The sequence below is a fragment of the Macrotis lagotis genome, chromosome X (genome assembly GCF_037893015.1).
Source record: "Macrotis lagotis isolate mMagLag1 chromosome X, bilby.v1.9.chrom.fasta, whole genome shotgun sequence".
Taxonomy (NCBI): domain Eukaryota; kingdom Metazoa; phylum Chordata; class Mammalia; order Peramelemorphia; family Peramelidae; genus Macrotis; species Macrotis lagotis.
This window is the reverse complement of record NC_133666.1, coordinates 109351327-109378643: the sequence shown is the minus strand read 5'-3', so window position 1 is coordinate 109378643 and position 27317 is coordinate 109351327. Positions and strand designations below refer to the sequence as shown.

General features: G+C 35.7%; 1 protein-coding gene across 1 annotated transcript in view; it reads left to right on the top strand.

Moving 5' to 3' along the window:
* ENTREP1 (endosomal transmembrane epsin interactor 1) overlaps nt 1–27317 on the top strand; it is an 87455-nt gene that overhangs the window by 42532 nt on the left and 17606 nt on the right. The window contains 6 exon segments of the mRNA XM_074207554.1: nt 8642–8752; nt 11396–11524; nt 14248–14355; nt 14469–14602; nt 23101–23230; nt 25714–25792. Coding sequence (XP_074063655.1) covers nt 8642–8752; nt 11396–11524; nt 14248–14355; nt 14469–14602; nt 23101–23230; nt 25714–25792 — 691 coding nt within the window.

The following is a 27317-nucleotide window of genomic DNA, read 5'->3' as shown; positions in this document are numbered from 1 at the left end:
ACTTTTTTTTGTTGAGTTGTAGAAGTCGTATTTAGATATTCTACTAGCTCATTCTACAGTCTTTGTAGCAGGTTTTTTAAATGAAAGCTATTCTTTGTTGGTGGGTGAAAGGTTAGGAAAAGGATAGAGTAAATTGAGATTACTGAATTGTTCATTGGATTGAAAAATAATTACTCTCTTTGCTTAAAAACCCCAAAGGCAAGAGTACCATAAAACAATTTACTCATATTTAAATCTGCAGCAAAAAACAGGACATAGTTTATTGTAGACCTGGTTCTGCAAACCAGGACTTGGTTTATGGTATTCTTATTTACCTAAAGTTAGGAAAGTTATAGAGAAAAATGTTAATAATACAGATGAAACTTAAAAGTATGTCATGTATGCATCCCCCATCCCCCTGAGAGTCAGTTGTTAAATAGTTTACTAGCACACTACTGCCTGTATACGTATTCAGATAAATAGCATGTCATAAAATTGTAGATTGAGAGCTAGAAAGGACCTTGGAGACTTTCTTGTTTACCACCTTAATTATACATGAAGAACTAAAATTCACAAAACTTAAATGATTTGCCCAGGGTCCCATAGCTAGAAGAGGGGATTTGAACCCAAGTCTGTCTTCTCTGATCCAAGCCACTCTGCCATGATTAATATTACTAGAATAGCAATAAATGCAGTTGAATGGAACATAGAATGTGGGAAGGGGAGAGAAGCAGGACGTAAGACTTAAAAAGGTTAGTTTGAACTGAATAGTGCGGGGCTTTAAATGCCAGACAAAGAATTGGATATTTTATCCTATGAAGTTTATTGACCAGGGATATGGGATGATGAGGTATATGCCTTAAAAAGATTATTTTAGTGGGTGTATCAAGAGCAAATTGGAAATAGTAGAAGTTGGAGGTAGAGCAGTTAGGAAGCAATCACATTAGTCAAGGAGAGAGTGAAACCAGTAGGAATGCAGAAAAGGGGAGAGATGTTGTGTGGGTAAATTTGACAGGACTTAAATTTGACTGGATATGGGGGGACAGTGAAGGACAGGCAAACATTAGTTTTGAAACCTGGGACTCTATGATCCTCCCTCTGAGTCTGGTGTTCTTTGTTATTCCCAGGACAAGGTGTTTTCCTAGACTAACTTTCTTTTCTGACCTCCCTAATAGAAATCCACTGACCCTGACCTTCCTGATAGAAACCCGCTGGCTTCCAGGTTTCAGGCAGTATTTAGATGATAGACAAGACATACTCCAGTCATTTAGCAGGGGGCATCTATCCCTTACCCAGCTGCTGGCTCTAACAGTTTCCATGCTGAGTTATGTTTTTCTCTCCTGGGGATTGGTTTACTCTTCTCCAGATTCACAATTAGAAAAAAAAATCTTAATCCTTAAAAATAGAAATCTTAATCCAAATAAATAGAAAATGATTCTCCTCACCAGCAAGGCAGGATCTGGTACCACACATGGGATGAGGTCCTATAAAAACATTTGTGAATGAAAAGAAGTAAGTGGAAATGAGTGGTCAAATTAATTATTTGGTTTTGGATATTATACTAGCTCATTATACAGCCTTATAGCATTATTTAAATGAGAGCTATTCTATATTGAGGGGGTGTGGAAAGTCAGGAAAAGGATTGAACAAAGTAAATTGAGATTATTTCATTATTCATTGGATTGAAAAATAATTTCTCTCTTTGCTAAAAGCCCCAAAGGCATGAGCACTATAAAACAATTTACTCATATTTAAGTCTGCAGGAAAAAACAAAGATATCTATTATAGCTTCCCTCATTTTTTAGATAAGGAAACTGAGACCTAGAGAAATGACTTTTCAAGACTGTACAACTCCTAAGTGGTAAAGTCAGGACTAATTCCTGATAATGATTAGTGTTTTCAAGGGCACTTGCTGCATGTTTACCCTAGATTGGTATACTTGTAAATGTTCGCTTTCTTTACCTCAGTATAAAACTATAGTTTCTGCCAACTGTAGGTCACCTAGAATTTGTTTATCTAGTCTAGTTAAAACTGATTTCTAGGAAGTTGTTATGGAGCAAAATTGGGATTCAAGGCTGGTGAGGAGCACACATCTCCTTGTCTGTCTGTCTGACTGCCTTTTTCTTCTGTTCTCCTGTTCCACCTTTAGTTTTCTGCTGTTCATTCATAGGTTTTCATTAAACTCTATAGAAGGTTGAAGTGAGTGTGGTTGTTTTTTTTCCCTGAAGCCCTATACCTGACTAACACACACACACACACACACACACACACACACACACACACACAAACACACAGAATTTCATGTGCAAGGCAGATTGTGACTTGACCAACATCTAGCCTAGAAAAGTTCAGGAATAAAAGCTAATTGCTAACATTTATTTAGTGCTTACTTTGTATCAGTCTCTGTTCTAAGAAAGGCTTATCACTATTTACACTCTTGGCTACCAGATGATGAATTTTTTTTCTTGCCGAAGCAACTCTTGAAGTATCTAATGGAGTTGTAATCTATATTGGTGGAAGAAATGCCACTTATGGAATCTCAGAGCATTTGATATATTGACAATAGAAAGTGGTCTTAACTGTAGCAAAGGAAATTTAAGTTAAAGATGAGAATTTTCTGGAAAAGTCTGTGCAGAAAACTAAGAATTTTCTAAAAAAGTGTGTGCAATAAATAAAAAGACCTGAATTCAACTAAAATAAGTTGTGAAAATTCTTGGAGAATTTTTTAAAAGAAATAAAGACATCTTTTAGTTTGAAATAGGTCAAGAAGTCATTGAGAAATACATTCCAGCTGAAGAATTCTATTTACCAGATATTCAGGCTTGGTCAAGTATGTTTTGTAATTTCATTCTGAATGAAGGCTTGAAAATTGATCTATTGCAACATGGGGTGAGGACTACAGGACCTCTGTTTGGTATTAAGAATCTTGACAATCTGGCTCCAACTTATTTTAGCAGCCTTATCATGTATTACCTCCTTTGCACAACACAATAGTTCAATCAATTTAGTTTTCTTGCTATTCCTCACAAGTGACATCCCAATTAGGTAAACCCAGGATGATAGAAAAGGGGAGAAAGAACATATCAGCACAGAGATGCTATTGTGAATTTTTGCCAGCCAGAGGTCTGAGCCCTGGTCCCAGAAATTATAGCAGAAACCAAGGCCCAGGTCTTGTGAGAGGGCAAGGGAATCATAAATTTAAGTAGTAAACTTGGGTTGTTGTCCAGATTACTTTGAGTTGATTTCTTGTATTCATTTTAAAATTAATTTTACCTTTGTATATTATTTCTGATCTTAATTGTTTCCCTTCCAAAATAAATCCTGGATTCAGAAGTATTTATCAGAAGAGAGAAAAAGAATAATATATTTGGCAATATAAATACCTCAGGGTTTAGAAATCATCGATTTGTTGTGCTAGGTCAGAGAACAGTGCAGTTTGCAACTCATTCGTATGTCTCATCCTGTGCAATTCTTGTTCATGTTCTTATATAAGTCCTTCATAAAAATACCTTACTTTAAGTAGGAAGCCCACCTTTGAGTTTTTTCACATTTGTTTTTAGTACAATATTTGTGCTGTCTGTTGCTGCTAGCTTGTGTGACATAAGAAGTCCATCTTCTTTCCCAGTCATATATTTCTTTGATAGCTTTTACTCCAAATCTAACCTCCATGTCATCTTTGATACTATGCTGAAAACAATTTAGTCTCACCATGCCCTTTGGCTCATTGGCTGTTATCATTTTCTGATGATGGTCCTTCAGGATTCATAATTTAATCATATAAGCATCATCAGGAGAAAATGGATGATAAAATAATATGCTTTCACAAAGTGAAGCTTGGGTAATTGAAAGTGACATGTTAATGTCTGAAATGTGATCCAACTCCCTCTTTTTTTTTCTAATCTATTTGGTTTCCAACTTATTCTCCAGCTATAGTCCCTGTCCAAGAGATATCATCTAATAGACTAACTTGATGGGACTGTTCATCTAAATGCATGTCATAATGAGTGGTATGCCTTCTTTGTTCATTTGATTTTGCCTTTGTGGATTGTTGTTAGTCACTTTTGAGTGACTTTGAGCTACATTGAAAAAGCCTTTCAAGATAATGTAATATACACAACACCATCAGCAAATAGGAAAATCTGGGGAAGCTCACATCTGAGAATCCCTCTTCCATTTGGCTCCAACATAAAGTAAATAAATGTAAAATCCAGGAAACCTATATTTAAATCCTGGCTCTGGCCCTTAGTAGTTGTGTGAACTTGGGCAAGTTTGTTTATCTGTAAAATGGATATATAATAACCTCAAAAGGCTCTAAAAAATAAAATGAGATAATGTATATAAAACACTTCATAAAGCCCTAAAATATTTTCTAAATTTCAGGGATATAATATAATCTTGAATAATGGAAAGCTATTATGGACTTTAGGAAATTAAAATATTCAGGAAATATTCAAGGTTCAAACATTTATTTATCACTATGTTGGCAGAATAGTACAGTAGATAGAGTACTAGGGCTAGGAATCAGAACAACTCATCTTCATCAGGAAAGACTGATTTAGCCTCAGATAATAGCCTGTGTGACTCTAAGTCATTTAAACCCTGCTTGCCTCAGTTTCCTCATCTGTAAAAAGAGTTGAAGAGAATCTCAAACCACTCCAGTAACTTTGCCAAGAAAACCCCAGATGGGATCACAGAGAGTCAGACATGGCTGAATGATTGAACAACAACAAAAGTGTTCAAGATTCTGTGTTAGGCACTAGAAATAAAAAAACCCCAACCAAATACCCAAATAAAGAAACAAAAAATCCCTATCTTTAAGAAACTTCTGTTCTAAGAGAGGAAAAATCTCATATTCTGCATATTCTGTAGTGGTTAGGGAAGGATGTTATGAACCAGGAAGCAAGAGGAATGGTGAGAGGGGACAAAGTCATTGATTGACATGACCTTTTCAGAAATGTAAGTATTGATTTGGTAACTATTCACAGATAGAGAACTGGAAAAGGAGGTCAGAGGAAGGGAGAAATGCTTTATTTATTGGCTAAAATCACAAAAGTTCTTAAGTTCAGAGTTGTCTTCATTAGACCTGGTCTATAAACTCATTTGTTATCTTCCAAAGACTTCTGCCACAAGTGTTCCCTTAAATAATGAATTTTGTCTTTATGATGATAACCACTGAACATAATGATGGATGGGTTTAAACCACTGAATTGTATGGTTTTGTATATGGTTTGGGGATTGTGCTAAGGTCCTAGGTTGATTAAAGAGACAGAAATGGGGGAGGAGGGGAGAGAGAGACAAGAGAGAAAGAGAGAAAAATTAAGGGAGAAAGAGAAAGGGAGGGAGAGAGGGAGATAAAAGAATGGGAAAGGGAGAGAGAGAGAGAGAAAAAAGAAGGAAGAGAGGGAAAGATAAGTAAGAAGAGAGAAGGCAGGAGGGAAAGAGAAAGAAATGGAGGGGGAAATAAGGGAGAAGGAAGGAGAGAGTAATATATATATATATATATATATATATATATAAATTATTGTCTAGAGTTATGCATACATATAAAACTATTCTGGAGAACTGGAAGAGTAGAACTTTTGTAAACCAAATGTCCTATGTCCTACAAGGTTTGATGACGCTGGGTGATCCACAGGACAGGCAGAATTCCTGTCTAGAGTTTCAAGAGGCTGTTGCTTCCCTAACACACCTTGTACATTCATTGATCATTCCTTCCAACCCATTTTTGGGGAAGGAAGAGGAAAAGTGGAAGATGGAAGAAGAAAGAGGAAAGAAGGAAATGGTGGCATATAGAGCCCTACCTTAATATTTAAGCCCTTCTTCATGGGAATTTTTGCCTTATATGATGGCTTTAATCAATCCATCGATCAATTTATTAAGTGCTTTGGAACTAGAGTTACCACTAGATGTCTGGCACTGTGCTTGACTTTGGATTTACAAATACAAAAGTGAGATAAGCTTTGACTTTAAGTACTTACATTCTATCATGTTTACAGATATGCAAATAAAGGATATATAAACAATAGACATCAACAGAGAGGTAAAACCACAATTGGAGAAATCAGGAAAATCTTGAAGGAGGCAGCAGTTGAACTGAGCTTTGAAGGGATTTAGGGCTTCCAAGAAGTAGAAAAAAAGACAAAAAGCATTCCAGGCATGGGAATAAGCATGGGCAAAGAGGTGGGTGCAGGAGACAGAACTTTGTGAGAAGTGAATAGTGAGTATGCCAATCTGGAACAAATAGATTTAGAATGCGTATGTGTGTGTCTATGCATATAATTAGCCTGGACCTAATTGTTTGGAACTAGATTGTGAAGGACTTTCAGTGACAGAGGAGTTTGAACTTTATTGTAAAGCCTTGAGGAACCACTGAAGTTCAAGCAATAAATGACCAGTGGGTTTAGAAATGTGAACTTTCAGCTCTATAGAGAATGAATTGGAAGGAAGGAAATAGAGATTTCTTAAGTGTTTTATTTTGTGTTTCATGATGACACTGGAAGGCAGGAACTATTATTATCCTATTTTACAGTTGAGGAAATTGAGACAGAGATTTAGTGACTTGCCCACAGTGACAACTAGCAAAAGTCTAAGGTGAAATCTGAACTCAGCTTCCTGGCTCCAAATCCAACACTCCACCTGTTGTTGTTGTAGAGTGTTTTCCTTGGCAGAGATACTGGAGTGTTTTGCCACTTCCTTCTCCATCTCATTTTAAAAGTGAGGCTACCAAGGCAACCTGCCCAGGGTTACACACCTACTAAGTTATCTGAAGCCAGTATATATGTGTATATCTCTCAGGGAGATGAGTCTTCTGTACTCCAGACCCAGCACTCTATTCACTATATCACCCCACTACCCACTGTACCACATGATTTCCTCTAATTAGAGAAGAGATTTTAGAACCTTAGCTCCTATATAAAATTTATCTTTATTGTAAAATGAATTAGTGTAATTATGATTAAGATAGCAGTTTCCAAATAAAAAAGAAAGCATAGTTCTTGGTTTACAATATCATTTATTGGCTGCTTGGTCAAAGCTGACTGATTTTTAATTACATAGTTAGATTTGTAAATATCTAGCTCTATGGAAAACTACATGGAAACTTGTTTTATTTAATCCCTAGTGCCTAAATTCTCTTGAGAGGGGACACTAATAAAGATTGTATTCTTTATCTTAGTTTGCTTGATGTGTAACTATGGCAAATACAAAGACATTGTGGCACTAGATGTGTCCTCCCTGTCTCTGAATGCTATTTCCCAAAACCTCAAAAATGTCTGTTATGTGAATAGGATTAATTGTTTTACAAAGAAGAATGGGAAGATAAAATTTCAGTCAAACTTCTGACCCCCAGCTACTGCTTGTAACATTATTCATAAATATCAGTGTTGAACAAGCAGTTTGACTAAAACTTCTTTTCTTCTAGTAGTTGTTATTTTCTGTCAGGAATTTGGCAAATTTCAGACATTACTACAGGAACTGTCCTTCAAGTGAACAGTCTTTAAGAGCAGAAAAATCAACAGAAAATCTTTCTCATGCACTCATTTATTTAAGTTCATAAGGTAGTTTAAAAAAACTGATTTTGTGAGAAAAGAATAAAATGATTAGATTATTTGAAATTCTGTTTAAACATTAGTGGAATAAACTATTTCTTAGAGGAGTTACAAATATCTGAAATGCAATGCTTGTGAGTAGTTTCAAAATATCCATCAGCCTCCAAAGAAAATATTCTGTCTTTCCATTGACTGGAATGATGCAGAGGATGGCATTAATTTAGACTGAAGGGACTAAAAGTGCTGTAGATTATATTGACAGACTTTTTTTTTCCTGCTTGGTTTTCTTTCCTGTTCAGCTTATATTTTTTATGCCTGTGCCTCTGGGTTTGTTTTCTGCAATAAATTTATACTGGCATATCCTGACTGTCTTTTGATTGCTGATTTTCAAATTCTCAAAAATAAACTTCAAATGTCTTCTACAAAGCTTTGATTTTCCTTCCTCTTTAGCAATGGGTCTTCTCACTCCTCCCTGTTCCTTCGTTTCATCAGGAATTCTTAACTTGGGGTCTGTGAACTGATTTTTGAAAATTTTTTGAAAAGTTTCAATATAATTGGTTTCCTTTGTGATACTGTTTGTTTGTTTGTTTGTTTTTAGTTTCTTTTTGCATTTAAAAACAATTCTGAGAAAAGGGGCTTCACCAGACTGCCAGAAGGGTCTATGACACCCAAAAGAGTTAGAAACTCCTACTTTAGATATTTATCTGTAGATAGACTGTAAGCTCCTTTTGAGAGTAGGACTTTGACTTACTCTTCTGCATGTTTCCAGTGCCTAGACAAGAAGTAGGTAGTTAAGAAATATAAATATATACACCATAGTAGAAGTTCAATGTAAGTAGTTATTGAATTGAATTTAAAGAATGAGAATTAATTAGAGACAGGGAGGAATGGGGAAGGTCTTGAAGTCTGAGAGAAGATAGGTGGGTTGAAGGAAGAGAGGTAACATTGATCACTAATTTGAATGGTATACATTTTTACAACTGCACAATATCTAAAATATGGCTGTTTTTAAAAAGACAAAACATTATTCTCCCATTTTATAATCAACTCAAGCTGCCTTATTGAATTTTATCACTCTCCTTTAACAATTGTGGGTCCATCTTTTATTGTTTCAGGTGAACCTCTTTGTCTTACTGTCTGTGGTTTGCGTCCTGTTGAACCTTGCCGGATTTATCCTAGGCTGTCAGGGGGCCCAGTTTGTGTCCAGTGTACCCAGGTGTGATCTGGTGAGCAGACTTTAAAATCCAGTGTTTCTCTGAACTGAAGCTCTCTTGTCTGGCTTTCCTGGTATGCAAAAATGTTAACATTTGGCATTAGTAACAGAATCCCTGAAGTGAAACCTGAAGATTGCCAAGGAGAAAAAAAAAAGTTGGTTAGTTTATTGAGCTCTGTCACATTTTTTTTTTAAATGGGGGAATCAGCCAGGCATAACTTCAGTAACATCAATAGTATCAAGCATCATTAGTTTGAGAAGAGCTAGATTAGACTGTCACAATCAATAACTGTCTATTTCAATTGAGAGCAGGAAGTTATTATTATTATTGTCATAGTACCCTCTTTTAAGCAGCTATTTTTAAAAATTACTCAAATATCTAATTCTAGCAAGAGATAAGAGAAATTAATTCCTTAAAATATACAATAGCACGTATATGTAGACCTAAGAAATTTAATGATTTTATTTATGGGAAAGATAGCTGAAGATCTAGAAGAAGGTTAAAAAAGGATTTCTGGGCAGTTGAGTAGCAGTCAGGAAGTCTATAAACTAAAAACTCATGTTTTTTTCCCCTCATAGAAGAGTCCCTTAGGCTCCCTTTTCCTGACTTTTCAACCCCTTGCTCCTGTAGTCACAAATCATAGCAGTATGACTTTGTGCAAATCATTTAATTTCTCTGAACTTTCATTCTCAACTAGAAAATGAGAACATTGAACAAAATAGCTGTTTGGGTTTTTTTTGGCAAGATAATGAGGTTACGTGACTTGTCCAAGGTCATACAGCTAATAAACATCAAGTTTGAAGTCATGTTTGAACTCAAGTCTTTCTGACTCCAGGGCCAGTGAGACTCTATTCACTGTATCTCCTAACTGCCTCAGAATGATAGCTAATACAAATATGTGATACTTTTCAGCTTTATAAAGTGCTGTCACATATAGTATTCATTGTTATTTTAAAATTTTATTTATTTTTCAAAGTATTAATTTGTTTTAAATTTTTTATTAATTTTTTTATTTTTCAAAGAATTATTTTTTAAAAATTTAATATACTTTTTTTTAAATAAATGAAACTTTTCCCTCTCACTCTCACTTCTCTCTCTATTGGGAAAAAGCCTTTTAAAACAAATATGGATAAAGTGAAACAAATTCTTACATTTGTCATATCCAAAAAACATTTGTCTTATTTTTAACCTTTATATATACATCACCTTTGTGACTCAATGTGGATAGAATGCTCTGGAATTGTGGTTGGTTCTTGAACTATTTTAAGTCTTTCAAAATTTTTGTCTTTATGACATAGTTATTATTGTATAAATTATTCTCTTGTTCTGCTAATTCAAGTCTGCATCAGTATTTGCCAATCTTTATAAGGTTTTTCTGAAGATTTTCATAATTTCTTATGGCACAATAGTATTCTATTACATTTACATACATTTGTTCAGCCATTTCCCGACTGATAGGCATTTCATTTCCCATAATTTCTATTTCTTTGCCACCACAAAAAGAGCTGCTATAAATATGTTCAGTAGTCATTTGTTGTGTACACTATTTTAGCTGCTGAGTGGAGAGAAAAACTTTATCATTTTTGATTCTCACAAAAATTCTCTATGGTAAGTTGAGTAGATATACTAATAAGGGATGTGCCCAAGGTCTTAGAGCTAGTAAGTGCAAATGCAGAACTCAAAAACCATGGTCTTGGGACTCCTTACCAAGTGCTCTTCTTGAAATACAATCTGGCCTCTTTAATGCCCAAATCCTATAGTTCCATAGTTCTAATCTTCTAGTCTATTTAGAAGAAAATGTCATTTCTAGTACCTCAAGGAGAGGATCAAGAAGGAGACAAGACTGAAAATTAGGAATCTATCAGGAATATTCCTGAAAGCATGAAGCATTCATATAGTGATATAGAGAATTTCAAACAATGAGAATTTAAGAAAGCTACAGGATTCTTGATAAAGAAACCAATTTGATCACTACCACAAAGAAACAGGAAAAGTATCTTCTAGGAGACATGCTAGTATTGAAGATGTTGACTCAATGACCATATCAGGGGAGCATTGAAAATCCAGTCAAAGGCAACAGACTTTTAATACTTATTACTCTGACCTAGGCACTATATGAAATTCTGTATTAAAAATACAAAAGAGAGATAGTCTCTTTTCTCATGGAGCTTCCATTCTATTGATAGGGAGTTGAAAAAAGGTAAGAGGGAAGTAGAGCACCATGTGAAAGCACGGAGGTAAAGTCATTAGAGTAAGACATGCAGCTGGGAAGTGAATGAAGAGTAGTTAGCCCACATCCCTTCTCAAAATGGAGCCCCAGAAGCCTCTCACCAGTGGGAGAAGAGGGTTGGCATGGTGGAGAGATGTTCCAGGGGAAGAACGCCTTAAATGAGTGAGTAGAATATAAACTTCTTGAGAGCATGGAGCTTCTGATTTTTATATTCATAATCTCAGTAACAATTATAGTGCCTAGCACCTAGCAAGTTCTTAATAATGCTTGTTGATTCCTTTGATCGACTTGGAACATTTTTTTATTGCATTATACAGAATAGGTTCTTCATAATATAACCTGTGTATTAATGTTATATGTATGGGGGTGGGGGGAAGGAGGTTATTATTGTAAATTTAAACAATGTCCTGCTTTTTGTTCCCAAGGTGGATCTAGGGGAAGGCAAGATTTGCTTCTGCTGTGAAGAATTTCAGCCTACCAAATGTACAGACAAAGAAAATGTTTTGAAACTCTTTCCAGTTCAGCCATGTAGTGCTGTCCACCTTCTATTAAAGGTATCTGAAAATGGATGGCAACTCTGAAATGCTCTTTTGTTTGACAATGTAAACTTTAAAGAGCTACATAAATGTTTGCAATGTAATTATGGTGGTTGTTACATTATTTTAACCAAGAAACTGTATATGTCTCCTTTCATTCTCAAGCACCCTCCTCAAACAGTTAATTAACTAGATAAAGAGATGAAGAGTTATCTATCAGGGAATCAGGGACAGAAATAATGAAAAGAGCATTCCACAGGCCAGAGATGATTGTATTCTCTTAAATTATGTGGAGAATTGCATCTTTTACATTGTTCAGAGTGATCAAACTGTACAAGGTAGTCATAAGGGAGTCAGAATATTTGTGTCTCTATCTACTTGTAGGTTTCTACACCTTTTGTTACAGTGAGTATAGGACATATAGCCCTTGAATTTGGAACTGTAAGGCAGAAAAGACCTAATTAGTAAATTCGGCAATCACTATACCCATTATATATAGTTAATTCCACAAGATAACCATTCATTTGCTAAAGGAAGTCCTCGTAGATTGTTTAGAACCATTGTTCTATGAAGGAAATATAAGAGAAATTCAAGCATACTCTTTTGCTTAACAAGCAAACATTACAATCTAGGATTGTAAGGCAGTTAGGTGACAGATTGGCTAGAGCATTTGGACCTGGTGATAGGAAGTTCAAATGCAACCTCAGTCACTCAATCTCAGTTAGGTGACCTTGGGCAAGTCACTTGATTGCTACCTGCCTCAGTTTCCTCCACTGTGAAATGGAGATAATAAAGGTATCTATCGTTCAGGGTTGTTGTGCTTTACAAACCCCAAAGTGATCTTTAAATATTATTATTGTCATAAGTTGAGAAGACTTAAGTTTAGACAATAAATGACTACAATTGACAATAGAAATAATAAAATAACTTAATGAAATTTGCCAAAAACTATACTCTGTGGATTTGCATGAACTGATGCTGAGTGAGATGAGCAGAACCAGAAAGACACTGTACACTCTAATGGCAACATGGGGGCAATGACCAATGTTGATGGACTCCAACTCCTTCCATCAGTGCAACAATCAGGGACAATTTTAGGCTGTCTGTGATGGAGAATACCATCTGTATGCAGAGAAAGAACTGTGGAGTTTGAACAAAGACCAAGTACTATTACCTTAAATTTAGAAAAAAAAACTGATATCTTATTGTCTGATATTGCTATCTCTAATATTTTATGTTTCTTCCTTAAGGATATGATTTCTCTTTCATCACACTCAATTTGGATCAATGTATACCATGGAAACAATGTAAAGATTGACAAATTGCCTTCTGTGGGGGGTGGGGGGAGGGAAGTAAGATTAGGGGGAAAAATTGTAAAACTCAAAATAGATAAAATCTTTAATAAAAAAAAAGAAATAGAAAAGGGGGCAGCTAGGTGACACAGTGAATAGAGTACTGGCCCTGGAGTCAGGAGGACCTGAATTCAAATCCAGCCTGAGACACCAAATAATTGCCTAGTTGTGTGACCTTGGGCAAGTCACTTAACCCCATTGCCTTAAATGAAAAATAAAAAAAATTTAAAAAAGAAAAAACTATACCCTGTGTAGGCAGGAAGACCCGAGTTCAAATCTGGTTTCAGATTGCCAAGAAAACCTCATGTACAATATGGACAAGATATCATCCACAGTTTTACAAAGAGTTGAACACATTTGAACAACTGAACAATAACAACTTCCCTGGGAAAAGATATTAATAGTGTCATGAATTGATGAACATATCATTAATTTCTTCCATCTCTACTTTTGGTAGTGGTTTTAATATAGGCCATCTATTGACAGTTATTTCCTTTCCCCCTTCTTCTATTTTCCTTTTCTCCTTCCTTTCCTTCCCTTTCCCTTCCTTCTTTTCTCCCTTTTCACCCTTCTTTTTTCTTCCTTTCCTTTCCTCTTTTATCTTTTTTCTTTGCCCTTTCCACTTCTCTTTCTTTCCCTTTTCCTTCTTCCCTCCTTCCCCTTTCCTTTAATTTCCCCCCCTTCCCCTTTAAATTTTATTTATTTGTATATGGAATTTATTTGTGTGGAAGGAAATTGGGAATTTTGTGAGTCTTTCTGTTCTCTGTAATTCTGTAGGATTAAGAAATAGCCTTTTCTTGTTCTATTTCCTAACTCTGGAGAAAAACCCTAGTTTAGGAGTCAAAATTATGGAAACAGAAATGCTTGGAGTTCTCTTTGCTACTATTTTAAGATGCTTGTATAGAAGAGAAGAACATATTTCTCCATAGTCCTGCCTACTTGGTTGCTGTATGCTTCACTTTGGATGTCTCATCCAGTGGCCAGTGAAATAGAAGTAGGGGCTGCAAATCAAATAGAATGCTATCTGAGTGGGAGGCACAAAAGGAGTTTGGAGACTGTGGCGACGGCAGCATTAGAAAAAAAAAAATTGTCGCAACTCCATCAGCTGTTTTTCTGCCTGGAATTTCCCCTGGGACACTGTCTTGATATTTATAATAAGATAAAGAGCTGCCCTTAGGACTAGATCTTTCTTATACCAGAAACTTATGTGACATTTATATAACCCCCTGAATTCCTAACCCTTGCAAAAGAGTAGTTTTATAAGATAAGTAAAAGAAATGCTTAAAGGATCATTTGTTTTATTTAAATTATTCTTTAAACTTAGTAAAGTATCTTGTGAATTCCTGACTGGCAGCTTTCTGGTACTTTCATTTTTCTCTCCCATTTCAGAAAGTCCTTTTTGCACTGTGCGCCCTGAACGCCCTGACCACGACAGTGTGCTTGGTGGCAGCTGCCCTGCGTTACTTACAGATATTTGCTACCCGAAGACCCTGCATAGTAAGTGAGTGCAAGGTGCCTTTGACAGTTCATACTCAGGCTTCCTTGCATAATTCACCAGTATGTTTGGTGTTACTGAAGGTTATTGGCTAAGCTTGATGTTGTTTGATTAGGATGAATCCCAGATTTCTACAGAAGAAATAGAAGGACATGGACGCATTCCAGACCTGGATGATTTTGTACCACCTGTGCCACCACCCTCATATTTTGCTACATTCTATTCCTGCACACCCCGTATGAACCGCAGGTACTCCCTAAATTCCTTGAAGTTTTATTTTTAGGAATGTTACTACCCCAATTTTAAGAAGGAAAAAATGAAAAAATGTAATGCAGGGAATAATAGATAATATGGGAGTCAGAATGACTTAGGTTCATCTAGTCTCTGATGTATTTTGGCTAGGTGACCCTGGGTAACTCTCAAAGACCATGATTTGTTATGCAGTTGGTAATGCACATTGACAGAGGGTGTTTCCTCACCAGAAATTCCTCATTCCAATTAAATCAGAAAACCAAAAAAAAAACCCCAAAATTCACCTCTATATTAAGTCTCAAGAGAGAGAGTTATAGATATGGAGTTGGAATTTGCTTCCTTCCCCCTCTCCTACACCCCTCCCTTACCCCAGCCAATAAATCAGAGGAAAGGTAACAACTGTACTCCAATTTTAACCTGAGGATATAATTATGCAACATCTCACTGTGTTCCAAGGGAAACCTGGCGCCATATGAGGGAAAAGCTGTCATTTGTTGTGAGTAAGAGCTTGGTTGCCCTGTAAGGACTCCTAATTAAGTTGCCTGCAAACTCTATTTTACCATCAGAAGCCACACATATATTTCTTTTTTTTTTTAGTTTTTTTTTTTGCAAGGCAAATGGGGTTAAGTGGCTTGCCCAAGGCCACACAGCTAGGTAATTATTAAGTGTCTGAGACTAGATTTGAACTCAGGTACTACTGACTCCAAGGCCTGTGCTTTATCCACTGCGCCACCTAGCCGCCCCCATATATTTCTTTAAAAAAAAAAGAAAGAAAAAGAAGCAGTTTCTTAATTGCAGCTTCCTGAAAAACATCTCTTAAACATGCCAATACAGACACTATTGGCCCAGTGATATACAACACACATTGTAAAGCCTAGAAGTTTCTGCCCTCAGCCCTGAGGCAGCAAAAGGACCTGATTTCTGGGAGGATCCTGACAGGACTTTTACAAAGATTAACTGGACCATTCATTCACTATGCCTATAAACTATGAACTATGCTTGTTTCAATTCTTAAAGAATTCCTGAATTGTCCCTAGATCATGTTGGACAGATAGTGTGGAGTTTTACACTATTAGTCTAAAGAGGGTTAGATTATAGGGTCTATTTACATATTGTTTCAATCACTACAACAGCTATAGAAATTTGTTTTTGGTATTAGTGTTAGATGGTGGGGGAGGGTCTCTAAATCTGACTCTAAATCTAGATTTACCTATTCTCAGAAGCATGACTAAGGTGGGGCCATTGGAACTTTACTTCAGAGTGGAAAATTTAGAGTGTATCATTTGCACCATTCAGAGGTACAATTCCAGCCTCTGGCAACTCTACCTCAGTTCCACCACTGCTATCTTCCCCTTTTATTCATAAAGCTAGTTGCTTAATAGCAAATAAACTTTTCTGATGTCCAAAGGAACTCTGGAGAAACTTCACCCTAACTACTTATTTTGCCTCAGGAGCAAAAAATGCTTCTTATGGTTCTACCTTTCCTTACTTTGGGCAATTGTTTTTGAGGTTGAAATGTATTCTAAATACATTTCTATCCTGGTCTTATGCCCTCCTGTGGTCTGCTGAGCCTATGTGTGACTGGGGGAGAAGGGAAAGGAGCACTCACTTTATCATGTGTAACAAGACAAAAATAAAACAGGAAACATCATGTCAGGGAGCAACTGCTCAACAAGGATTTATGCCTTATTAGCATGGTATTCTGACCAATGGTTATAAAGACTAGTAAAGACTGGATTTATCTGCTTCTCCAAGAATGGCAGAATGAGGGCTTTAATAGGTTCCACAGCACTCTGGAAAATAAATATGTTCTATATGTTTGGGATGCCCCACTTTCCTCCTCCCTCTCTCCTTTCCCTGTTGAATGCCCTTTTGTCTGCTCTGGATTTGTGGTTTTGTCAGATTGGGGAACTGCCTGGTATAGAAACTCCATCAGGTTCATATTAGCAACTGTTGGTGACTTATTAGAGTTGTTTGAAGAGGCAGAGAAGTCTAGTGACTTGGTCTGGACTAGTTATACATCTATTATGTGTCAGAGGTGGGACTTGAACCCAGGTCTTCATTAATACTTGCTGTACAGTTGTTTCAATTGTGTCCAACTCTGAGACTCAATTTGGGACTCTTGACAAAGATATTGGAGTGGTTGGCCATTTTCTTCTACAGCTTATTTTACAGATGAAGAAACAGGGATCTAGGATTAAGTGACTCACCTAAAGTCTCATAGCTGGTGAGGGTCTGAGGTCACATTTGAACTCTGATCTTCCTGACTCCAGGCCCAGTGCTCTTTCCACTACACCACCTAGCTGCCCTCTTAAATACCTGCCCATCATTTAAAGTCCAACTCAAATGCTATCTCTTCTAGGAAACCTTTCCTTATTTACTGAAATCTACCTTTGAAAGCCCTTTGCCTCCTTCCATCTCTCATTTAAATTTATACTATTATACTCCTGTTCTGCAGTGAACCCTCCCTTCCCTCACTTGATGATAAATCCTATGAGAATGGGAAATACGGCTTTTGATCTAAACTTTTCTACCAGAGCAACTAGTATGATGCTCTGCATACAGATGTTGTTGTATTACAATAGGCATTTGTAAATCAACTATATGTTGTTGAAGAGATCATTAAATTCACTTTCTTCCTGTTTACTACTTTGTTAGCCCAATCTGTCCCTATTAGAAAATCATAAATAGCCTTTGGATCTCTCCAAAGCAAGAGGTCATGGCAGCATGCAGAAGAGGTTTGTGAGTTGTTTCATGATTTGTAGCTATGTTCATTAATCATTGCTTGGTGGCCCTAGGAAAAATGCCATCTAGTTAGGATAGGTTTGTTGTTGTGTTTTTTTAATTGTTTAGTGAGCACAGAAGGAAAAAAAGCAAAAGGCAGATTTAATTTCCCACTGTAGCAGAGAGGGGAAAGTGACTCATTTGGGATTAAGATTCATGTCCAGCAATGTGTCATTTAGATTTGACCTAACCCTTCCCTCCTCCTTTTTCTCCTCCCTTTCCTTTCCTACTTCTTGAATAGAGTTCTTGTCAGGCTGTTTGTTCCCGTTTGGAAGATCAGGTTGGGTTCTTGGGCTGTCCTCCTGAAACCTAAGACTACACTTGATCAGATGTGAGTTAGAGAAAGTAAAACTAAGCTTATCCTCAAGTGTTCCAATCATTCAAAACAGCACAAGGGCATTTGAAAATAGGACACAGTTGTGAGGAAGGAATCACTGCCAGATAGAAAACATATGCCAAGATCAAGATACCCAGAGAAGCATATAAATCTAGGGGAGAAGTCATGCTTCTGAGACTAGGTAAATTTAGATTTAGAGTCAGATTTAGACCTGGTGGGGAGTGCTCCTTCCCTTTCTCCTCCAGTCACACATAGGCTCAGCAGACCACTGGAGGACATAAGACCATCCTCCCTTCTTGGCAGAAGTAGAGAACTATGGAGGTAAAATATTGCATAGAATGTCACATAAGGTGTTCCCCCCCCCCCTCTTTTTAAAACTTTGTTATAGGAGATAGGAGAAGGGAGAGGAATATATTTGGAAAGAAAGTGATATAAAAACAAATGCAATTAAGATAAAAATGAGGAAAATTGCAAAAAAAATGCATGTAGCTAAATGGTGTTCACCTTAGTGTTAACAGATTGAAACTATTAAAACTTCAAACTGTACTGTGATTTTTTTTTTTGGACAGAGTACTTTGAACCAGAAAGCATTCTCATATTATAATCTGTAAAATTTTTCATCATCACATATACTCCCTACCCAAGATGTTTCTAAACTAGCTAAAGGCTACATTATAAGAATTATCTTTATCAATTCTAAGCATCTATCACCTATTTTCTCTGCTCCTTGGTTTTTTCAGTTGTAAGATGAGAATGTTGAATTAGATGTCCTCTGAATTCCCTTTCAGTGTAGATCTATTTGACTAAATCCCAAAGATCATCTTGTTTTCTATGAAAATTGTGACCGTGTTGACTGCTTTCAGTTCTATTACACATAAAATTACTATTTAGTAAACAAACACAGCACTTAAGTTCCAAATTTATTAAATTTCTACTGTGTGATTGGCTTTGTGCTAGCACTCATGAAAAGGAGAGTGAAACAGTCTTTGACCTCAAAGAACTTAACTTCAACCAGATTATTTGACAGAGAAAAAAATTAGATTAATATATTTATAACTCATTGTAGTAAATCAAAGACATTTCCCATTTCCTTAAGGCTAAAAGATGATTTCCTAAAGATACATTTTCATGGGCTTATTTCTTACTGGGAGGGTTCTCCTCCTAAAGAATCATGGAATCTGCATAAACAAATCAATCATACTTCAGTCATCTCTCAAGCACCTACAAATGAATGAACCATTTTGTCAGTTATGTGCAATAGTTTGCATGGGTCCTGTGCTGTCAGCCATAGGTAGGGACAAATCAAGACAAGGAATTTATCAGGAGTCCAGGTAGCAAGAGAGGACTGAGCATTTCTCTGAAATCACATCAAGATATAAATGTGGGGGCATTTTCTGTTTCTTATATGCCCCTTCTCTGTTCATCAATACATGCATTGTGACTTATGGAAAAGAACACCAGACTTAGGACCAGAAGACATGAAACTACATAGTTGTATGAACCAAGGCAACTCATTTAACCTGAATCTCAATTTCTTCATCTTTAAAATGTGAATGATAATATTTGTACTATTCTCTTGTAATGAAAGCAGCACCTAGGTGACTGAGGAAATAGAGTGCTGAACCCGGAGTCAGAAAAACTTCTCTTCTTGAGTTCAACTCTGGCTTCAGACATTTACTGGATGACCCTGAGCAAGTCACTTAATCCTGTTTGCCTCATCTGTAAAATGAGCTGGAGAAGGAAAGGCAAACTACTTTAGTATCTTTGCTAAGAATATCCTAAATAGCCTCACAAAGGGTCAACACAAATGAAATGATTGAACAACAGTCCAAGAAACATATAGCACTGTATTGTTATGGAAAGAGTGCTGGGTTTTTATCCCAGCTCTAACCCTTGGTAGTTGTGTGACTAGTGGCAATTCATTTAACCCTTTTTGAATCTCATTTTCTTCATAAAATACTTGCATTACTTACTTCATAGTGAAGACACTTTGTAAATCTTGAAGGACTCCATAAATTAATTTATTATTATTCAATAGCATGGTTAGTTGGCAGTTGACCTGATTTATAAAAGACAGTGTATTTTTATATCTTTTCCTTATTAGCCTCATCCCTAAGTCTCAATCAATCAGTTTTCTAAAGGCTAACATGGCATAGTAAAAGCCAAATTTAACTAGTTTAACTACCTTAACCATCTTTATTGTGGGTATTTTAAGGAGTCTAGAATTTCTTACAATTTTTAAAGGTTGTAGAAAAAAGACACTTCCATTCTTTGATCCTCCCTTTCCAGAATTTCAAGTTAGTGGGAAGCACCTCATAAAGAGGAAGGACTTAAGAGCTGCACTTAAGAGTTGACTTTTGGTGCCCTCTGTAAAAATAATAAGGTTTTTCCTGAAATTATTTTAAAAAGTCATCAAAAGTTCATATCATGGACAATCTTTAAAAAATTCTCTGCAAGCTAGTTGGCCCAGTGAATAGAAGAGTTGGAGTCAGGAGATCTGAGTTCAAATTCAGCCTCAGATATTTACTTACTGTGTGACCCTAGGCAAGTCATTAAATTTTGACCTGCCTCAATTTCTTCATCTGAAAAATGGGTTATATCACACCCTCCCTAGGGTATTATGAAAATAAAGTAAGATAATACTTCTAATGCACTTTATAAACCTTAAATATAGATATTCCAAAAACTTAGTGCAGTTTAAAATTTATTAAAAGTTAAATGTGCACTAAGACTTTGGGGACATTCTGTATAAATGATTTTTATTATTTGTGAAGATATCTCTGTCATGTTCCACTAAAAAAGAAAACTTGATAATCTGACTGCCACTGCTTCAAATTTAATTCCTTCATCTGTACATATTTGCATTCAATTTTAGCTCTTCATAGGAGATTTCATGAGTATTATCTAAATATACATAAAGCTATAATGTACCCACTGCCTCTCACAAGGGAAAAGTCACTACAGGAGAAGGCCAGAATCATTATTAATAATAACAACAATAATCATAGCAGCAGATAAACAGATATTTACCCAGTGTTTGCAAAGTGCTTTATATACCTTAACTTACGCGATCCTGGCGAAGAATTTTTTGAAACATTCATGCTATTATTATTCTCATTTTAAGAGATATTAAATGATTTGTCTAAAGTCATGTAAGTAGATAGTAAGTGACAAAGTCAGAATCCTCAGATTCAAGTTCTATTACATCTTTTCCCTATTTATCTCTTCCCCCTCCCCCCATGAATAAATTTTCTAAAGTCTATCATGGCATAGTAAAAGCTAGATTTAACTAGTAGTTGTTAAACTATCTGTATTGTTGTTGTTTTAAAGGGTCTAGAATTTCTTACTTTCTGTCTTTCTCTGTAGGTCAAAATTAGAATTTTTGGAAATTGTTTACTGAAAACTATAATTTGACTGGAGGGATATTTCTAGTGAAAAATTGAAGCAGTGTCATCAATCAATTCTATTGAATTTCTTATGACAAGCACATAAGGGAGAAAAACTGAAGTCCTTGTTTCCCCTAGCATTAACCTATCATATGATATCAATTTGTGGGGCCCTCAGGGAAAAGTACATAGTGATTTCTCTATAAATGTATTAATCACCCTGCAGTGAATGACATCACTAAGATCCTCCCAATCTGTCTCCTCTTTGTTAACTGTGTTTTGGAAAGAAATTATCACTTAAGAATGTGTCTTTTTATTGGGCTCCTTTTGTCTTACGATCCATGATATATAGGATATGACAATTTAGGTTACCTTTAAAATTATTAATGCCTTTTTGTTTTCTTATCTCTCACTCATTTCCACATATATACCTCACTTTCTCCTATCTAGAAAGACATTCTTTTTAACTATATTTTGCAATTACATGTGAAAATAATTTTTAATATTCCTTTTTAAAATGAACTTTTCATTTTATTTTAATAAAAGTTTCAGATTTTGTCCCTTCCTCTCTTAACTACCCCCTCCTTAGTATGGTAAGAAATTTAATATAGATCATATATGTGTAATCATGTAAAACCTATTTCCATATTCATCATAACAAAGTTTTAAAAAAATTAAAAATAGCATTTCAGCAAACCAACAGCAACATATGCAGTATTCTCCCTCTTGCAAAAAAAGGAACAGTGGTATATCTACTCAACTCTTCCTGGGTCAAAACTGGATCAATGTAATTAATTGCTCATCATTCAATTTCATTTTATTGTTCTATTCATTTACATGAACACAATATCGTCACAATGTCATATGTCATTGTGTATATTGTTTCCTGTTTCAATTTATTTCACTCTTCTTAGTTTATCTAAGTCTTTTCTTGTTTCTCTTGATTTTTCATGTCTTCATTTCTTATTGTTCATATTCTATCACATTCACCTACTACAGTTTGTTTAGCCCATTGCCAAACTGGTGCACAGTTTATTTCTAGTTCTTTGCTTTAAGAAAAGGATTGCTTTGAAAATATTTTGTTTCCTATTGAATTGGTATATATTTCTAACTGTGGAGTATCTGGGTCAAAGAGTATAGACATTCTCATCACTTTGTTAGCATAATTCCAAATTAAGTTCCAAAATGATTGGACCAGTCCACATTGCAACCAATAATGTACTAATGGATTTGTCTTTCTGCATCCTATCTTTTGTTTTCTTTTCTAATACCAGGCATGAATGTTTTGATTTATAACATCTTACTATTAATTATTTGGAGTAGCCTTTTATAAGGTTATTAATAGTTTGCGATTCTTCTTTTGAGAATTCTTTGGTCATATATCCTTTGACCAATTACCTATATAACCCCAATTTTCTGTATAGGGGAAGTATGGTTTGGGAGGGGTTAAATGATCTTCCTCAAACTCTTGTCCGATGTTCTCTTTACAAAACAGTAATAATAACAACTTGAGAGAAGAATGGTGTGATAGTCACTCTCTGTGGAGTTAGGAGGGCTTGGGTTCAAGCCTTGCTTCTGACTTCTATTAGCTCTGTATTCTCAAGAAAGTAATCTAACCTCCCAGTGCAACCAGGCTACCCTTAAGACCATGTAGACAAGTTAGTGTTCTGCATTGATAATGGGAGTTTCCATGTGGATTAAATCACAGGTCCAGACCTTTACCCTAAATCTCACCTTTGTCATACTCTACAATTTCCTTTTTTCACTACACCCCTGGTAAGTAGAATGCGAAATGTTCTAATCCCTATTTTACAACAGAGGAAACAAATTCAGATGGGTGTGATGCCCAAGGTCATGAATCGATTATATGTCCTGGGCACCATCCCTTATGTTATTCTGCTTTTTAATCAATCAATCATTGATCAAACAATCAAATGTTTGTGAATTGAATAGAATATGTTGACTGATACCAAGATGTTTTTTTATAGGATGGTGGGCTCTGATGTTATTCCACTTCCACACATTTATGGAGCTCGGATTAAAGGTGTAGAAGTTTTCTGTCCTCTGGACCCACCCCCTCCTTATGAAGCTGTTGTGAGTCAAATCAATCAGCAACAGGTAATAACTTTTCTTACCCAGGACATTTGAGATCCTATTAAAAATAATTTGGGGGTGGCTAGGTGGTGCAGTGGATAAAGCACCAGCCTTGGAGTCAGGAGTACTTGGGTTCAAATCCGATCTCAGACACTTAATAATTACCTAGCTGTGTGGCCTTGGGCAAGCCACTTAATCCCATTTGCCTTGCAAAACTAAAACCTAAAAAAAAAGAATAATTTGTTTTATTGTCTCACTAAAACAAATAAAATGAGGCATAGATAATATAGAAAATCTTAAACTACAAAATTTATTTTTTTTAAAAAGAAGAAAATATAAACCATAGTAGTAACAATTTGCTCAGTCTTCTTTTAATCTAAAAAAAATGACTCCAAGGATGCTATCTTATTTTCTACTCTAGGGTTAGAAGACACTTGAGTCCAAGTTACCAGGTCTTTTCAAGTATTTATTGTGTCATATAGACTTACTTTATCATTTAAAAACACAATTGATATCTTTTATTTTTATATCCCCTTCATTATTGATTATATCCTTCTTTCTCTCCACTCCTTCTTGAGCCATCCATCATTGTAACAAAGAAAGGAAAAAAAAGCAATTCCACAAAATCAATCAACACACCAAATTCTGAGAGCATACATGTCCCCTACCCCTCTTCTAAAAAGAGAAATACATTTGATTATCTCTTCTTCCAATCTTTTTAAAAATTTATTTTTTAAGGCAGTGGGGTTAAGTGACTTGCCCAAGGTCACATAACTAGGCAATTATTAAGTATCTGAAGCTGTCTCAGGTCCTTCTGACTCCAGGGCCACCCAGCTGCCCCCAATCTTTTTTTTTCGGCCCTTTGTGTAAGATTTTGTTGCTGTTACTTTTTCCCCTGTATAGCCCTAACATGCATTTATCCTCTGAGTCTTATTTCTTCACCCTGCACCACTTTACATGTCCTCACTTATTTATTTTTCATATTTGTCATTCTTTTTTTGACAGTCTATAAAAAAAGAAATTTTTTGTTTTATTTTTGTTTTATAAATTTATTTAGAATTTTACAATTTTCCTCCTAATCTCACTTTCCTTCCCCCACCCCCCACAGAAGGCAGTCTGTTAGTCTTTCATGGTATACTTTAATCTAAGTTGAATGTTATGAGAGAGAAAAAATATCTTAAGGAAGAAAAATAAAGTATAAGAGATAGCAAAATTACATAAGATAAACTTTTTTTTAAAAATTAAAAGTAATAGTCCTTGGTATTTGTTCAAACTCCACAATTCTTTCTCTGGAAACAGATGGTATTCTCCATCGCAGATACCCCCAAATTGTGCCTGATTGTTGCACTGATGGAATGAGGAAATCCATCAAGGTTGATCATCACCCCCATGTTGCTGTTAAGGTGTACAGTGTTTTTCTGATTCTGCTCATCTCTCTCAGCAATAGTTCATGCAAATCCCTCCAGGCTTCCCTGAGTTCCCATCCCTCCTGGTTTTCTAATAGAACAATAGTGTTCTATGATATACATATACCAGTTTGCTAAGCCATTCCTCAATTGAAGGACATTCACTTAATTTCCAATTCTTTGCCACCACAAACAGGGCTGCTAATGAGTCTTTTTGTACAAGTAATGTTTTTACCCTTTTTCCTCATCTCTTCAGGGTATAGACCCAGTAGTGGTATCGCTGGATCAAAGTATATGCACATTTTTGTTGCCCTTTGGGAGTAATTCCAAATTGCTCTCCAGAAGGGTTGGATGAGTTCACAGCTCCACCAACAATGTATTACTGTCCCAGATTTCCCACATCCCTTCCAATATTGTTCAGTGTCCTTTCTGGTCATCTTGGCCAGTCTGAGAGATGTGAGGTGGTCCCTCAGAGATGCTTTAATTTGCATTTCTCTAATAAGTAGTGATTTAGAGCAATTTTTCATATGGCTGTGGATTGCTTTGATTTCCTCATCTGTAAATTGCCTTTGCATATTCTTTGACCATTTGTCATTTGGGGAATGGCTTGGTTTTTTTTTTTAATTTGACTTAGTTCTTGGTATATTTTAGAAATGAGTCCTTTGTCAGAAATACTAGTTGTAAAAATTGTTTCCCAATTTACTATAATTCTTTTGATCTTGGTTACAGTGATTTTTGTCTGTGCCAAAGCTTTTTAATTTAATATAATCAAACATTTATTACTCTTATGATAATATCCCATTCCATCAGTACAACAAATTATTCAGACATTCTACAATCATTGGCCATATAGGTAGTTTCTAGGTCTAATATTAAGGATAAAAACCACTAAACCACTTTGGATATTTTTGGTACAGATGAGTAAAATGATTTATGCACAGATGATTTATAATAGTAAAAAAGATAACCTTTATACAAAACCATTGAGTGTAATTTACTTTACAGAAAAAGGTTGTTCTGTATTGTTTTCCTCTTAAAAAGAAAGGCTAAAACAGAAACTAGTTTTTGAACAAAAACAAATGATACTGTTTTGTGTGATAGGGGACTTCATTCCAAATTCCAGAGGCATCTGAAGCTGTGGCAGGCCCATTGGACCCAGGCAGTGCACAGGTGTCTCAAGGTAACAAATTTAATAATATATAATCTTGCCAAACCAGTGAAAATTGTTGGTCATTTCAGATGAATGAAACATCTCATTGCAGCTATCAATATAGATCTGTAACATCAAAACATATTGTTTTGTCAGTATGAGTTTTTAATTCTTGAAGCACATTTTTAAAACTATAGGCAGTGCTGTATCCACTGATATCTGTACACAAAGAGATAATCCATTGATATGAAATCGTATTGTATTGCACAATTGCACTTAGTATCATTTAAGAATACACTAACTCTACTTCAAAACCCAGGGTTTAATTTGGCATTCCTCAGCCTTCCACTTCTCCCCCATGCTGTAGTACTGTTTTTACCTCTTAAAGATAAGATGAATCTTTTTGGAAGCCTCTCCATTCCTGCAGAGTGGATAACTATGAGGTCACCTGTATCATTTATAAACTGGGACCAGGGTCATGTTGCCTTAATACAAAGTGAATTCAGTTTTTCAGTAGTACAGAAAATACAGGGCTTGGTTTACATTTATCCTTGTAAGTTAAAGGTGCATTATTACAGCTTGCCCTCTTTGGGGAGGTTTTAAATGGCTCAGAAAATTGTCCACCAAGACTAAATTGCAAATGGTAATGAATAATGGATCAAGCTATAGCTATTTCAGATGATGGTAATTTTTCAGTAATGCCATTTGGAACTGGTTTCTTTTCTTTTGCTCATTTTCCATCTTGAGCAGAAACATAGAAAAAGGTCAGATTTCCTCAATGTACTTGTATTTCACAATGTTGTTGTTTTCCTTTCTCAAACCACAGTGAAGGACTTCAACTTTTTCAATTTTATTTTCTTCAACAAAAGCCAGACTAACCCAATGTAATTTTTGGACCATTTAGCTGCCATTTGTTTTTTAACTAGGCTGATTGGGATTTCTTCACAGCTTGTACTTAACCCTCTGGGTTATGCAGAATAAAGACTTCTGCTTTCTTGGTGTGCATTTTGGCTTCTAGCCTGTGGAGGGGAAGGCTATATCAGGTGTTATTTTGTTATGTTCCTACCAACAAAATATCAGAAATTGTCTAGCAGTTGTAAACTTTGTCATATAACATCAGTATTTTGCACTTGGGGAGATTTTCAGCACTAGTTTTTTTTAAATAGCTTTCAAGTGGCTGATTTGTTTTTGTTTTAAAATCAAGAGTTCCTTTTAAGATTGTCATTGAAAGAAAGCTTCTAAATTATGACAAATTGATATTTCTAAAGCGTGGGTCTGAGCATGTTACTCCCTATTCAATAACTCTAGCGGCTTCCTATTACCTCTAGGATCAAAGTCTTCTCTTTGACACTGAAAGCTCTTTGGCTGTAGCCAAACTTTCCAAAGGTTATTATATATTATTACTTTTTATCACATCTGATATCCCATCTCTCATTTCCATGCCTTATGTGTAAATTGTATTTCTTTCTCATCTTTACTTCCTAGATCCCAACTAAAATATCACCTTTTTTCCTGATTCCTCTAGGTTCTCCTTCCCCTTACTTTTGTTTATTTG